At 47.8% G+C, this 12,815-nt stretch overlaps 1 protein-coding gene across 1 annotated transcript; it reads left to right on the top strand.

Moving 5' to 3' along the window:
* Positions 1 to 516: 516 nt before the first annotated feature.
* On the top strand, positions 517 to 7,964 carry LOC146041630 (taste receptor type 1 member 3-like). Its single transcript, XM_083161565.1, has 3 exons — positions 517 to 716; positions 1,921 to 2,221; positions 7,017 to 7,964. The coding sequence occupies exons 1-3, from the start codon at positions 517 to 519 to the stop codon at positions 7,962 to 7,964; spliced, it is 1,449 nt and encodes a 482-aa protein (XP_083017691.1).
* The last annotated feature ends 4,851 nt before the right edge of the window (positions 7,965 to 12,815 follow it).

The raw sequence follows: 12,815 nt of genomic DNA, 5'->3' as shown, positions 1-12,815 counted from the left end.
CGTGCGGGGCGGCAGTGGGTCAGTGCGGGGAGGCGGTGGGTCGCGGTAGAAGCCCATAGGCTTCTATGGAGGCATTCCCAGATTTTTCTGGCGATGCCCCTCATTGCGGTAACCCGGCGGGGGATGCTTAGAGCATCCCAAAATGCAGTAAAAACCCCAATAACAGGGTTTTTACCGCATTTTTAGTTTAGAGAATCTCCCCTGTGCATGTTCCCCTGAATGATAATTTATCACTAGTTTCCAAACTAAAACCCTGGCCATTCGAAATCCTAGATATATTTCTCCCCAACATGTTGACAGTCAGGGGGAATCAGGTGAGAACAGTCCTACATGAAGATGTGGTGCGTGTTATCAGCATGTCACGTATGTGAGATGTGTGTTTGCCTACTACCAGCTGGGAAGCAGAGCGCTGTACACAAATCCAGCAGAGCAAATAGCTGCTTATTTTCATGCACTCTGTAATCAAACGATTTTCTGCAATACCAACGGACACATAAACACGCTCCTGCGTTCTCAATGGAGATCTCCAGCTTTGCTGTATTTTCCATTTTATTACTTGTCCATTACCGGCCAGTGTGGGCTCATCTGAAGACGGACTTTACCAGGCTGACATCGCTCAACAAACCTGGAGATTTCAAACTTGGTGGTCTGTTCTCTATCCATAAAGAAACGTATGTGCCAGGCGACAGGAGGAATGACACAGCTGCATGCAAAAAGTAAGATACACTTATATATATATATATATATATATATATATATACTGTATAGTAAGGCACTCCACCTCAAAAAGGGTAAGATGCACTAAGCTTCAAAAAGCTTCGAAAAACAAACAACCAATTAGCTCCTAACTGCTATGTCACAGACTGTGTTTGAAAAATGTCAGGCAGGAGCTGATTGGACAGTTGTTTATCACTTTTGAAGCTTAGTGCATCTGGCCCAAAGGCTTAATGGTCTCCAGTTCCCTCTGCAGAATGATCAGCGGCAATCTTGAAAATGTAAGTACAATATAATGCATTTTAAAGACTCTGAGTGCCCCTGATCATTCTTCAATATATATATATATATATATATATATATATATATATATACAGAGAGAGAGAGAGAGAGAGAGAGAGAGGAGTGGGGACTAGTGACATGGCCAACAGCTCACAGAATGCTGGGCATGCCCACACAGTGACAAAAGTGTATGGCAATCTCAGCATTTGTAGCAAGGCAATGTCCTCTTTTGGGGCTGCCACTGGGAATTTTGGGGCCCCGGACTGATTTCTAGTCTGGGCCCCGGCAAACCCCCCAACCCTTCCCCCAGCCCCACCCTCACCCTCACTTCACTTACTGCCCGGCTCCCCCTTTTCCCCCTTCCGTTATGTTGATTGCGCTGCTCAATGGCTAAACGAAGCCTTGTTCCCGGAGCGCAATCTTCTTCACTTTCAGACACCGATGGCTAATTAATATGCGGCACCGGGTGGTGAGCCAATCAAAGCTCACGTTCGGCAGCCACTCTGATTGGCTAAAGATACATGAACTCTGATTGGCTCAGCACCCAGTGCCACATATTAATTGGCTACCAGCGTCCTGATGTAAAGAAGCACAGTGGAGGGGGAGGGGGGTTGTATTACAGTGGACACTCTCAGAGAGGTCGGGACCAGGACAGCTGTACCCAGAGCACCCCCCTAATGGCGGCCCTGCTCTCTTTTGCTGAGGCCATGCCCTCTTTTTGGAGGATAGATTGATAGGTTGAACAATAAATAGATATATAGATAGATTGATTGATTGATTGATTTTGAAATGTAAGTAATTTCCATTCAATATTTAATAAAACATTAAAAAATGACCTAAACCCAATAAACAGCCATGATAATTTACCCAAAATATGACGTGCATTGGTTCTTTTTATCTCATCCTAAAATACTTTTTCTGCAGCTTAAATCTACATGAGTTCATCGGCTTACTTGCAATGATGTTCACTGTGGAGGAAATTAACAACCGCAGCGACATCCTGACTAACATCAGTCTCGGATATGAAGTATATGACACCTTCTCTCGTACAGAAGTGACCCTACAAGCGGCTCTGAGGCTTCTGGCCGGGAGAAATGACACAACTCTGCAAGTCCTCTGTAACTACACAGATTACAAGACAAGGGTGTTGGCTGTCATAGGACCTTCAACATCAGGCCTGGTTCTGCGAACTGGAAAGATATTTAGCTTCTTCCATATGCCCCAGGTAAACACAAGAAGACTTGCTTCATGCTAAGGTTATGATATTACCTTACGTATATTTATCCCGGTATTCATGGAAAATCTTTGATTCACAATATTTATTTTTAGAGATATTGTATTACTGGATCGTGGTGTAATCGCCCGGACACAGATATTTATTTATTAACAGTTTCTTACATAGCTAATAACATAACTGGATAGATACAGACAGACCAAGGGGGCAATTTATCATTTAATATTTGTAGCTAAATTCCCAAAAAATAAACCATTTTCAGGGGTTGATTGCAAACATTAAGTACCCTGGAATGCAGAGGCGTAACTAATATTGTGGCGCCCCCCCCCCCCCCCCCCGCCAAAAAATTACCTTACCCCTCCGCATGCTGCCGCCGGCCCCGCATTCAGTCCGGCACCGCAGATAGCCTCCGGGCTCCGTCTCCTGCAGTAATGAAAAATGACACGACAAAATGGCTGCCCCCGTACAGCAGACAGTTTTTTTTAGGGATGTTAGAGGAGGCGGCGGCCTCCTCTAGCATCCGTAAAAAACTGTCTGCTATTAGGGGGCAGCCATTTTGTCATGTCATTTTTCATTACTGCAGGAGACAGAGCCCGGAGGCTATCTGCGGTGCCGGACTGAATGCGGTGGCGACGGCATGCGGAGGGGTAAGGGGGGGTCTGACCAGAGTGCCCGGGCACCGGGGGCGCCCTGCTGGCGCTTGCTCCCCCAAGCAGCCGCGGTGGCTGCCTTACGGTAGCTACGCCTCTGCTGGAATGTATCACGGAGGAACCGCATCAGGATCTCCGATCCCTGCGGTGATCCCTCCTGCCCCACCGTCAGTCGCATCCATGTAGGTTTCTATAGGGGATGCAATGCTGGACAATCAATACTGGGCAGCATCAGGTCCTGGGGGTACCACCATTCTGAGATTGCAGAAGCCCATTGTAGACTAAAGGCTATTTACTGCCTTTCTGGTGGGCCAGTGCGGTCACTGACCCCAGCTCTAACCGCATCTGTGCAGACCTCCCAGCCCCAAACTGGGAGCACTTGTCCCTGCGTGTACAAGAAGGGCCATCCCAGCGATAGGACTGCATATAACAATGCGATCCTCTTGGGGCATCCAATCTGGTGCAAGTAAGGAGACCTGTTACTGGTAGCAATGTATCACCTATCTGCATTAACCCATGTTGTCCCTGCAGACTCTCTAGCCAAAGGCTGTGCTGGGTTGTGTACAGCATGTCTCAGTATCCTTCAGACAGACATGCTAAGACTTATAGTTCCGCAGGCTTTGGGTGTACCACATTATTATTATTATCCTTTATTTATATGGCGCCACAAGGGTCCTGCAGCGCCTTACAAAGTACATAAACAATGAGCAGAGCAAGAAAACAGCGAATAATACCCCTTTTCCACTGAAATTCCAGGTCTCACCAGGGTTCTGAAACAAGTTTCCAAACCTGGTCAGACCCCGTTTAGAATGGCACGTTGACATAGGTTATGCCTGGCACTCAGGCGAAAACAACTGTGGGAAGTAACCGGTCAAAGAATATATGCTTGCTTGCTTTTATTCATTTCTGCAGCGCTTAAATACAAATGTATTCCATTATATGAGCCCAATTGAGCAGCTCTTGTATTTTCCAATGAAACCATAGCGCAGTGTCCACCTTTCCTACTCGATTTGAATGAGATTATCAGGGCAGGGCCGCCGCCACCACTAGGCAGGTTTAGGCATTTGGAGGGCGGTAGTGAGCTGCAGGCCAGCAGCAGCAGGTAAGCTACCCCAGCAGCAGCAGCAGCAGCAGCAGAGAAGCAGGAGAGCCGGAGGAAGGAACTCACAGGTCTTCAGTGAGTGAGCAGCGCCCCCCCCCCGAGCAGCATGGCGGCAGCATCGCACTCCCCCCCCCCCGGCGGCCGGGTGGCCACATTGCGCATCCCCCCAGCAGCTCGGCGGCCACATCACAGGCCCGGTGGAGCGGGTGAGCGCCGGGGCACATCTCCCTCCTGGTGTGCACCGGCCCTGTGTATCAGGGTTGCTGTAGCATTGAGCTGAGATTAATTTGGAGGGCAAAAAAATTTGGTAAAAGCCTTGTTTTCTGGGTTTTTACTGCATTTGTAAATGTGCTAAATCCCCTCCCGGTGGCGCTTCACTGCATAAAGGGGTTTCACCAGGTCTAGGAGGTGTAATCCCATAGAAGTCTATGGGCTTCTCTCCGTAGCGCTGCTGTGTGAGGGATCTGCCACAAATCCCTCGAAGCATGCCCCGCAGCCTCCATGTCTCTACGCATGTGCAGAGGGATTCCCAGGTCACAGAACAGGAAGTCCAGGCAGCGGCGTGGATCACAAAAGGCAGCTGTTATAGGGATAGCTTCCCTTTCGTTTTACTCATCGCATACAATATGTCAGTACATCAGCGAGGAGCATCAGCGCGATAGATAGAATATGAGAGAGAGAGCTGGTGGAGGACATTAAGGAGACAGGTGATAACAGGGGGCAGAATAATGAATTGGGTAGACACTTATTGATGGGGTAATTGAAGAAAATTTAATCATGATGTGGATGAGAAACATGAGGCGGAAAACTGGAAGTAGGAATTGAGGCAGTGCAGTTATTTGCAGAGGAATGCAGGTGAAAGTTCAGTGTCGGTAAATCATACTTACCTACTTTTTTTTGTTTGCAATGTATTGCCTCTCCGGGAGAAGTTGGAGAGACAATACGTTGGGTAACGGGGATGAGGCTGACTTCACAATGCTATATACGTCATTTTAGCCCCACTCCCTCTCCGTGGACCTGTGAATTTTAATATTTGTGCCCACGGAAAAGCAGGGGCTCCAGCAGTGGCGTGCGGTGGGGTGAGGCAGGTGAGGCACAGCCTTTCCTGTCATACTAGCATATAAGCCAGAGTTTTGAATTTATAAAGTATGTCAAAAGTACAAAGAATATATAAAATCTTATTTTTATTATTCTAATAATTTTTATAGTCAAAACTCTGGAGTAAAAAGTCTATGGCAGGTGAGGCAGTGCCTCACCTACAGTGCCTCACCTGCAGTGCCTCACCTACAGTGCCTCACCTGGCTACCTTTTCTGTGCATCTCTTATCAAAACTCAGCGAATCTCCAGCAGTGTATATTGCTGCACATGTGTATAATGCCGGCATGTACCCCTGGGGTCATATATATTATGTGCAAATCTGGGTCTGGCACTTGCCAGGGACTCTTCACCACACCTCCCTGGGCTCCATGGAGCGAACAGGAGATTTGATACTTGTGTATTATAGCGGCGCCCCCGATGTACATCGTACGATGAACGTATCGCATCGCATGCCATGTACCCGATGGCATGCGATGCGATGCGACGCGACGCGATTTTGACCCCCTATACGATAAAAAATTGTATAAGCACCCTAAAGGGTGCTTACAATGTTAAATGCACCCCCACCCCACCCCCCCACTATAAACGTGAACCCGAAGCGCGGCGAGCGCAGCGAGCCCTGCGAGGGGACGTGGATACCTTCACAGGTAAACGCGTCCCTTTGCGGGCTTCACAGGTATCTGCGTCCCCTCGCGGGACTCGCTGCGCTCGCCACACTAATCTATTCTCAACTCCACGCCGACGTGGATAGTGGGGGTATGAAAAGGTCGTAGAACGCGTACCGCCGCCCCACGTGGGCTCGCTGCGCTCGCCACGCTTCGGGTTCACGTTTATAGTGGGGGGGTGGCGTGGGGGTGAATTTAACATTGTATGCACCCATTAGGGTGCTTAACATTTTATAAGCACCCATTAGGGTGCTTATACAATGTTTAATCGCATCGCATCGTATGGCATTGTATGCCATGTACAATGGCATACAATTAGAAAATTGTATGCCATCGTACACTAACCAACGAAATCGCGTCGCATCGCATACCATCGCATGCGTTATGGTATACGATGCGATGGGCGCCGCCAAAATACACAAGTACCGGAAATTTATCCACCAGCCCAAGGGGCAGGGAGGGGGACCCGGTTTTCGGGAGACTCCCAGCCATTACAGGAGGGGAGGCAAGCATGTGGTAAATGTGTATCCGCTGGAATTCCAAGTTGATCAATTCTGCTCTATTTAGCAATCGAGTACTGTATAGTGCTCAGTACACTACTGTATAAAGGACTAGGTGATTCAACCGTTCTAAAACACTGTGAATATATATGTATTCAAATCTGTACACACAATTCCAGTCTCACCAATTTAATTTATTCTTTATTTATTACCAATCGCCCCAGTGGAGCTTACAATCTATATTCCATATCCACATGTACACGCAAACACACACTCCAGGGGTAATTTGTTGGGTGCCAATTAACCTACCAGTATATTTTTAGATTTTTGGAAACGCACACAGGCACAAAGGGCCTTATTCTGGTTCACTCCTTCTGGAAAATTCCTTCTTATATGGACAAAACCATGTGCACTGCAGGTGGGGTAGATGTTACTTGTGCAGAGAGAGTTAGATTTGGGTGGGGTTTTACTTTAAAGTGAGATCTATATTGCAGTGTAAAAATAAAGCAGACAGTATTTCCTCTGCACATAAACAAAATAACTCACCCAAATCTAATTCTGTTACATCTGCCCCACCTGCAGTGCACATATTTTTGCCTATTTTGTGAACAAATTTGTGCTGCGATCAGATCTAAATAAGGGCCTATATATTAACTGCATGATCTTTAAAATCACCCTGAACATGAGCACTTGTGTTAATGATAATAGTCGTCATCTTTATAATATTTTGCACTTCTCTCACGGGACCCCATGTTTTTATCATATTTACAGATCAGCTATGAAGCTACCAGTGAAAGGCTGAGTGACAAGTCTACATTCCCGTCCTTTCTGCGCACCGTTCCTAGTGACCGAAGCCTTGCACAAGGGATGGTGCAGTTACTGAGGGAGTTCCAGTGGAACTGGGTGGCAATCGTGGCTAGTACGAATGAATATGGAAAACAGGGCCTATTACAGTTCACCTCCGAAGCTTCCCAAGCTGGCGTTTGCATTGCCTACCAAGGCTACATCCCTCAGAACACAACGGACCCCAACTTTAACACATCTTTGAAAAAAATACTTATTGAAATTCAGAACACTGCAGTTAATGTCACTGTTATATTCTCCACTCTACCCGAAACACTGGGATTTTTCCAAGTGGTGATAGCTTCAAAGATAAGACTGGTTTGGATTGCAAGTACAAGTTGGTCTCAGGCTGATGGTATCCTACAGCTGCCAGGCATTCGGGCTATTGGCACGGTCATTGGCTTTGCTGTACAGCATAAAACATTGCCTGGCTTTAAGGACTATGTCCAAAATATCTTAGATCAGATACAACAAGAGAGGAAGGAACTTCTGAATGGTAGCTTACCAAACCTAAAAGTCAGCCAGCAATGTTTACTCCGCACCCAAGACCCTCAGGAGGAATGGGGATTATGCAGCATGCTGACTACGGAAAGTATAACAACGATGTTCCAAGACCCAGCGTTGCCCAGCCTGGCATACCAAGTGTATACAGCTGTATACTGCATAGCTCAAGCACTGCACAATTTTATACAAAGTCCTAAGTGTAATCAGTGTACAGGTGCATCCAATATACTCCCATGGCAAGTAAGTATGGCAATCTCCGGAAAAGTGCACGCGGTGCATCTAGAAAACGGTTTCCCTCTAGTTTCTGTGGAACCGCAAGCCCCAGCAATGACTGACAGAGAGTGCTTGGATTTGTACTTCCTCAATAGCTAAAGGGACACTGTGTCCAAGCATTATGGGGTAGTTTTATTAAGGCCTGTGAAGTGATAAAGGGGGAGATTCTCTAAGAATCTCCGCCCCCCTTCGCATTTATAATTATTGCATATGTTCTAACATATGCGATAATGATAGCAAAGGACAGCTGTTGCGTTAAGAGCTGTCCTTTGCGGTGAGAGTTGCCGGGTCCAGCAGGTCCCGGCGGCTCCCCCCTCCCTCCCACACCCGGCGCTGCTGCTGCGCCGGGCTCTCCTCCTCCCTGCACCCGGAAGAGGATCAGTGCAGGGAGGAGGTCACAGGTCCGGGCAGCACTGCGCTGTGCTGCCCAGACACAGGTGAGGGGGGAGGGGGCGATGTGGGGCGGCGGGGGTCCGTACGGGGCAGCGGGGGGTCGTTGCGGGGCGGCGGAGGGATGCGGTAGAAGCCCATTGGCTTCTATGGGGCATTGCCAGATTTTTAACCCGGCGGGGGATGCTTAGAGCATCCCAAAATGCGGTAAAAACCCTGATAACGGGGTTTTTACTGCATTTCTTATTTAGAGAATCTCCCCCTAAGTGTCTGTTTTTTTAATCACCTGACAATTGGCTCCTAACTGTCATTTTGGTACTCTTTACCTAGAAGGGCGCCAGCGATTGGAATCGCGGGCGTCGGGGGTAAAAATCGCGGTCATCGCGGGCATCGCGGGTAAATCGCGGGTACATAAAAATCTGCTACCCGCGATGACCGCGATTTTCCCATAGGGAACAATGTTAAAAAGGCTGATTGAGCGCGATTTTCATGTAAAATGCCTCAATGCCCGCGATTTGGCCATAGGAATCAATGTTACATGGGCCACAGAGCCCAAATAGGCAAAATTAACCCTTAAATGTCCCCCCAAATTTTTAACGCCACCCCACGATCCACGCCAACCCGAAGCGTGGCGAGCGCAGCGAGCCCGCGAGGGGCGGCGTTACGCGTCCTCCGACCTTTTCATGCCCTACTATCCACATCGGCGTGGAGTTGAGAATAGAATAGTGTGGTGAGCGCAGCGAGCCACCGAGCCCGAAGCGTGGCGAGCGCAGCGAGCCCCGCGAGGGGACGCGGATACCTTCACAGGTAAACGCGTCCCCTCGCGGGCTTCACAGGTGTCCGCGTCGCCACGGACACCTGTGAAGCCCGCGAGGGGACGCGTATAACTGTGAAGGTATCCGCGTCCCCTCGCGGGGCGCGCTGCGCTCGCCACGCTTCGGGCTCGGTGGCTCGCTGCGCTCGCCACACTATTCTATTCTCAACTCCACGCCGACGTGGATAGTAGGGCATGAAAAGGTCGGAGGACGCGTACCGCCGCCCCTCGCGGGCTCGCTGCGCTCGCTGCGCTCGCCACGCTTCGGGTTGGCGTGGATCGTGGGGTGGCGTTAAAAATTTGGGGGGACATTTAAGGGTTAATTGTGCCTATTTGGGCTCTGTGGCCCATTTAACTTTGATTCCTATGGCCAAATCGGGTCCATTGAGGCATTTAACAGTAAAATCGCGTCGGTCGGGCCATTTAACATTGATTCCTATGGGAAATCGGGTGCATCGCGTCGCGGGCATCGCGGGTACATTTATGGACGGCCGCGACGCGACCGACGCGATTTCCATGTTTAACATGGGTTTCAATGGGAAATCGCGGGCATCGCGTCGGTCGCGTCGCGGCCAGACATAAATGTACCCGCGATCACCACGACGGGCGCCCTTCTAGGTAAAGAGTACCGTCATTTTTAAACCAAGCCTGTAACTTCACAGTTAGGAGCTGATTGGCCGGTGATAAAAAACAGACAATTTATCACTTCACTGAGCTTAATAAATCTACCCCTGTCTCTCTTCTTTATTCAAATCTGTAAAGGTGCCCATACACTAGTAAGATTTATCTTCAGATCTGGCTGGTTGGAACAAAAACATGGTTATGGATGAGTGACAGTTTGTCAGTTTTCCAGCATTTCCAAGCAAATGGTCAACTGTCATTTGCTCTCATACATAACCATGTTTTTGTTCCAACCAGACAGATCTGAAGATAAATCTGCGTGTGTATGGCCACCTTAAGTCTTCTGTGGATCATTGAAATTAGCTCACGCCTCAGCATTCTATGGCAATTCATTGAATTCGTAGGTATAGACCTTCAGGACAGGTATCTTTTTGTTTTGCCATTCATGGCCCTTTAAGCCCTTATGAAATGTGTAACTCATTGTGGGGTACATTAATCAAAGCAAGGAGAGAGATATCATGTGCAAGGGTAAGGTGCAAACCAATCAGCTTCTGCCATTTTACAGACTGTGATTGGTTGATATCTCTTTCTACTTTATCTCTCTCTCTAAGCTTTAATACATCTCCCCCATAATTGCTTTCTCAAAATTCTGACTACTTAACAAAATGACAATATACTGTACAGTATTAATAGGAAAAATGTCCCGTCGGTCGTCGATATTGAATCGCTATGAACGACTGCCGGATCGAAGCGTCTGTACAACCCTCTGAACAAATGTGTGCTTACATTGGGGTGGCCTAGTTTTTCTTTTGCGTATTATGGAAATCCAAATGTAGAAGTGCCTGCAGATCCATCCCCATCCCCATTCAGTAGGGTAAAGATGGCAATTCTCACAATAGTTAGTGCGTTACACAATTATTTAATACAGAACATTGCATAATTATTTTAACCAGTCACTGTGTTACTCCTTCTGACAAGTAATGATGGGCAGTGGCATTGCCTGTTCCTTTATTTCAGTATAGTACTGCATTGCGTTTTTAATTACATAGTAGTATGTAGGACCAAAATATTATATTTTCTATCCTGAGGGCGCTGACAAGCTCGGGCATCCAGAAGGTAAAATGGTGAGGGGTAGATGTATGAAGCAGCAGAGCCGGATTAAGCCTTCGGGGGGGGGGGGGGGGAGGAGGCACTTTAGAAAGGAGGGCCTTGACTTCTGATGCTCAGCACCATTAATCATTGTCACATTGGCAGATAGGTGAAGCTGCAGCACTACCCCGCTCCCATGCTCAAAACCTTTAGCTAAAAAAAAAAAAAATACATGCCAACCACAGGGGCCCCTAGATAGAGGGGGGCCCAGGGGCACTGATCCCCTGTGCCCCCACTATAATCCAGCCCTGTGAAGCAGTGATAAGGGAGTAGAAGTGAACCAGAGGAGGAAGTGGCTCATGGCAACCAATCAGCTGCTCTGTATAATTTTATATTATGTAAATTATAAATGTTACTTCAGTGCTGATTGGTTGCCATGGGCCACTTCTCCTCTGGCTCACTTCTCCCTTATCACTGCTTCATACATCTACCCCTAAGTCCTTTCCAATATTCGCTCTCTGTGCATTCACCAATGCCTGTAAATCCTCCAATAGTATAGTGGTGAAGTATCTGGACATGTTATGGATATATTTTAAATGAACTAGAGACCCATCTAATGTATTTGCCCCCACCCTTCCTTAGTGCCACAAAGCATTATCTTGGTAGGAGGCAGTAGCGCATGCAGGGGGGTTTCTGGGTACCCAGAAACCCCCCAGGAGTCTAAGTGTCCTAGGCTGAAAGCTGAGGGTCCCCTCTTTCCATGGGTGCAAAATTTTTAAAAATCGGCCCTTGGGAACCGGAAATATCTGACTTCAAAGCAGTGGTCCCCATCCAAGCCTGTTAATTGCTATTCCCAGTCAGATATTTCAGGTTCTGTCTAACTTAGAGTTTTTCTGAGGGTATATTCCAAAAGCTGGGACTCTCCCCCTTTGAAGGACACTAGTAACTTGTCTCTACTGTGCCCAGAACCAGAGATATCGGCCCTCCAGCAGCTGGTTACTGCTGCAGCTCCACACACTTGGTACAGTATGTAGTTTTATATACTCGTTGGCGGATTGCTCTGCCTCCTGAACTCTGATCCCCTAGTCCCCAGTACCATTTGGTAGGTGGGATTCTCTAGTTTTTAATTCCATTAAAATCTAAGAAATCTATTTCCAGGAACTGGATATCTGCAGTCAAGCAAGTTGTCCTCCCACCAGAAAATTATGAATAATAAGCCCACTCCACTATATATATATTTATTATTATTATTATTTATATACATTTGGTCTATCTATAATACTTTAACTGACCCGGCTTTGCTCCGCCCCTCTGGAAACCCCCTTCTGAAAGTCCTGCGTTTGCAACTGGGAGGTCTGGATTTTACACGTCCTATATAGGCAACACGTTACTTGTTTCCTAGCACCGCCACAATCGCGGGCATCGGGTGTTATTTTTAGTGGTATACGACGCGATGCCCCCGATTTTCCCATTGAAATGCATTAAAAACTGTCAAAATCGGGTCGGTCGCGTCGTATGCGGCTAAAAAAGGCTTAAATGGTCCAGACGCGATGCCCCCGATTTCCCCATAGGAAACAATGTTAAATGGCTCAATGTACCCGCGATGCCCCCCGATTTCCCATAGGAAACAATGTTAAATGCCTCAATTTCACCAAATCATCATAGGGAACAATGGTAAATGGGCCACACTATTCTATTCTCAACTCCACGCCGACGTGGATAGTGGGGGTATGAAAAGGTCGGAGGACGCGCACCGCCGCCGCTCGCCACGCTTCGGGTTCGCGTTGATCGTGGGGTGGCGTAAACTACTTTTGGGGGGACATTTCACTGTTCTGGGGTGTTTTTTGGGTTTTCTGGCCCATTTACCATTGTTCCTTATGATGATTTGGGTAAATTGACCCATTTAACATTGTTTCCTATTGGAAATCGGGGGCATCGCGGCTAAATTGAGGCATTTAACATTGTTCCCTATGGGGAAATCGCGGGCATCGCACCCGATTTTTTAGTGCATGCGATGGCCGCAATGCCCCCGATTT

This window comes from Crinia signifera, chromosome 19 (assembly GCF_055691185.1).
Source record: "Crinia signifera chromosome 19, ASM5569118v1, whole genome shotgun sequence".
In the NCBI taxonomy this organism is placed as follows: Eukaryota; Metazoa; Chordata; class Amphibia; order Anura; family Myobatrachidae; genus Crinia; species Crinia signifera.
Note: the sequence above shows the minus strand (reverse complement) of the source record. Positions and strands in the feature narration are given on the sequence as shown.

Coding starts and splice junctions, on each gene's coding strand:
- LOC146041630 (XM_083161565.1), top strand. CDS start 517: ATGGAGATCTCCAGCTTTGCTGTATTTTCCATTTTATTACTTGTCCAT. Junction 717..1,920: donor GACACAGCTGCATGCAAAAA/GTAAGATACACT, acceptor CTTTTTCTGCAG/CTTAAATCTACATGAGTTCA. Junction 2,222..7,016: donor GCTTCTTCCATATGCCCCAG/GTAAACACAAGA, acceptor TCATATTTACAG/ATCAGCTATGAAGCTACCAG.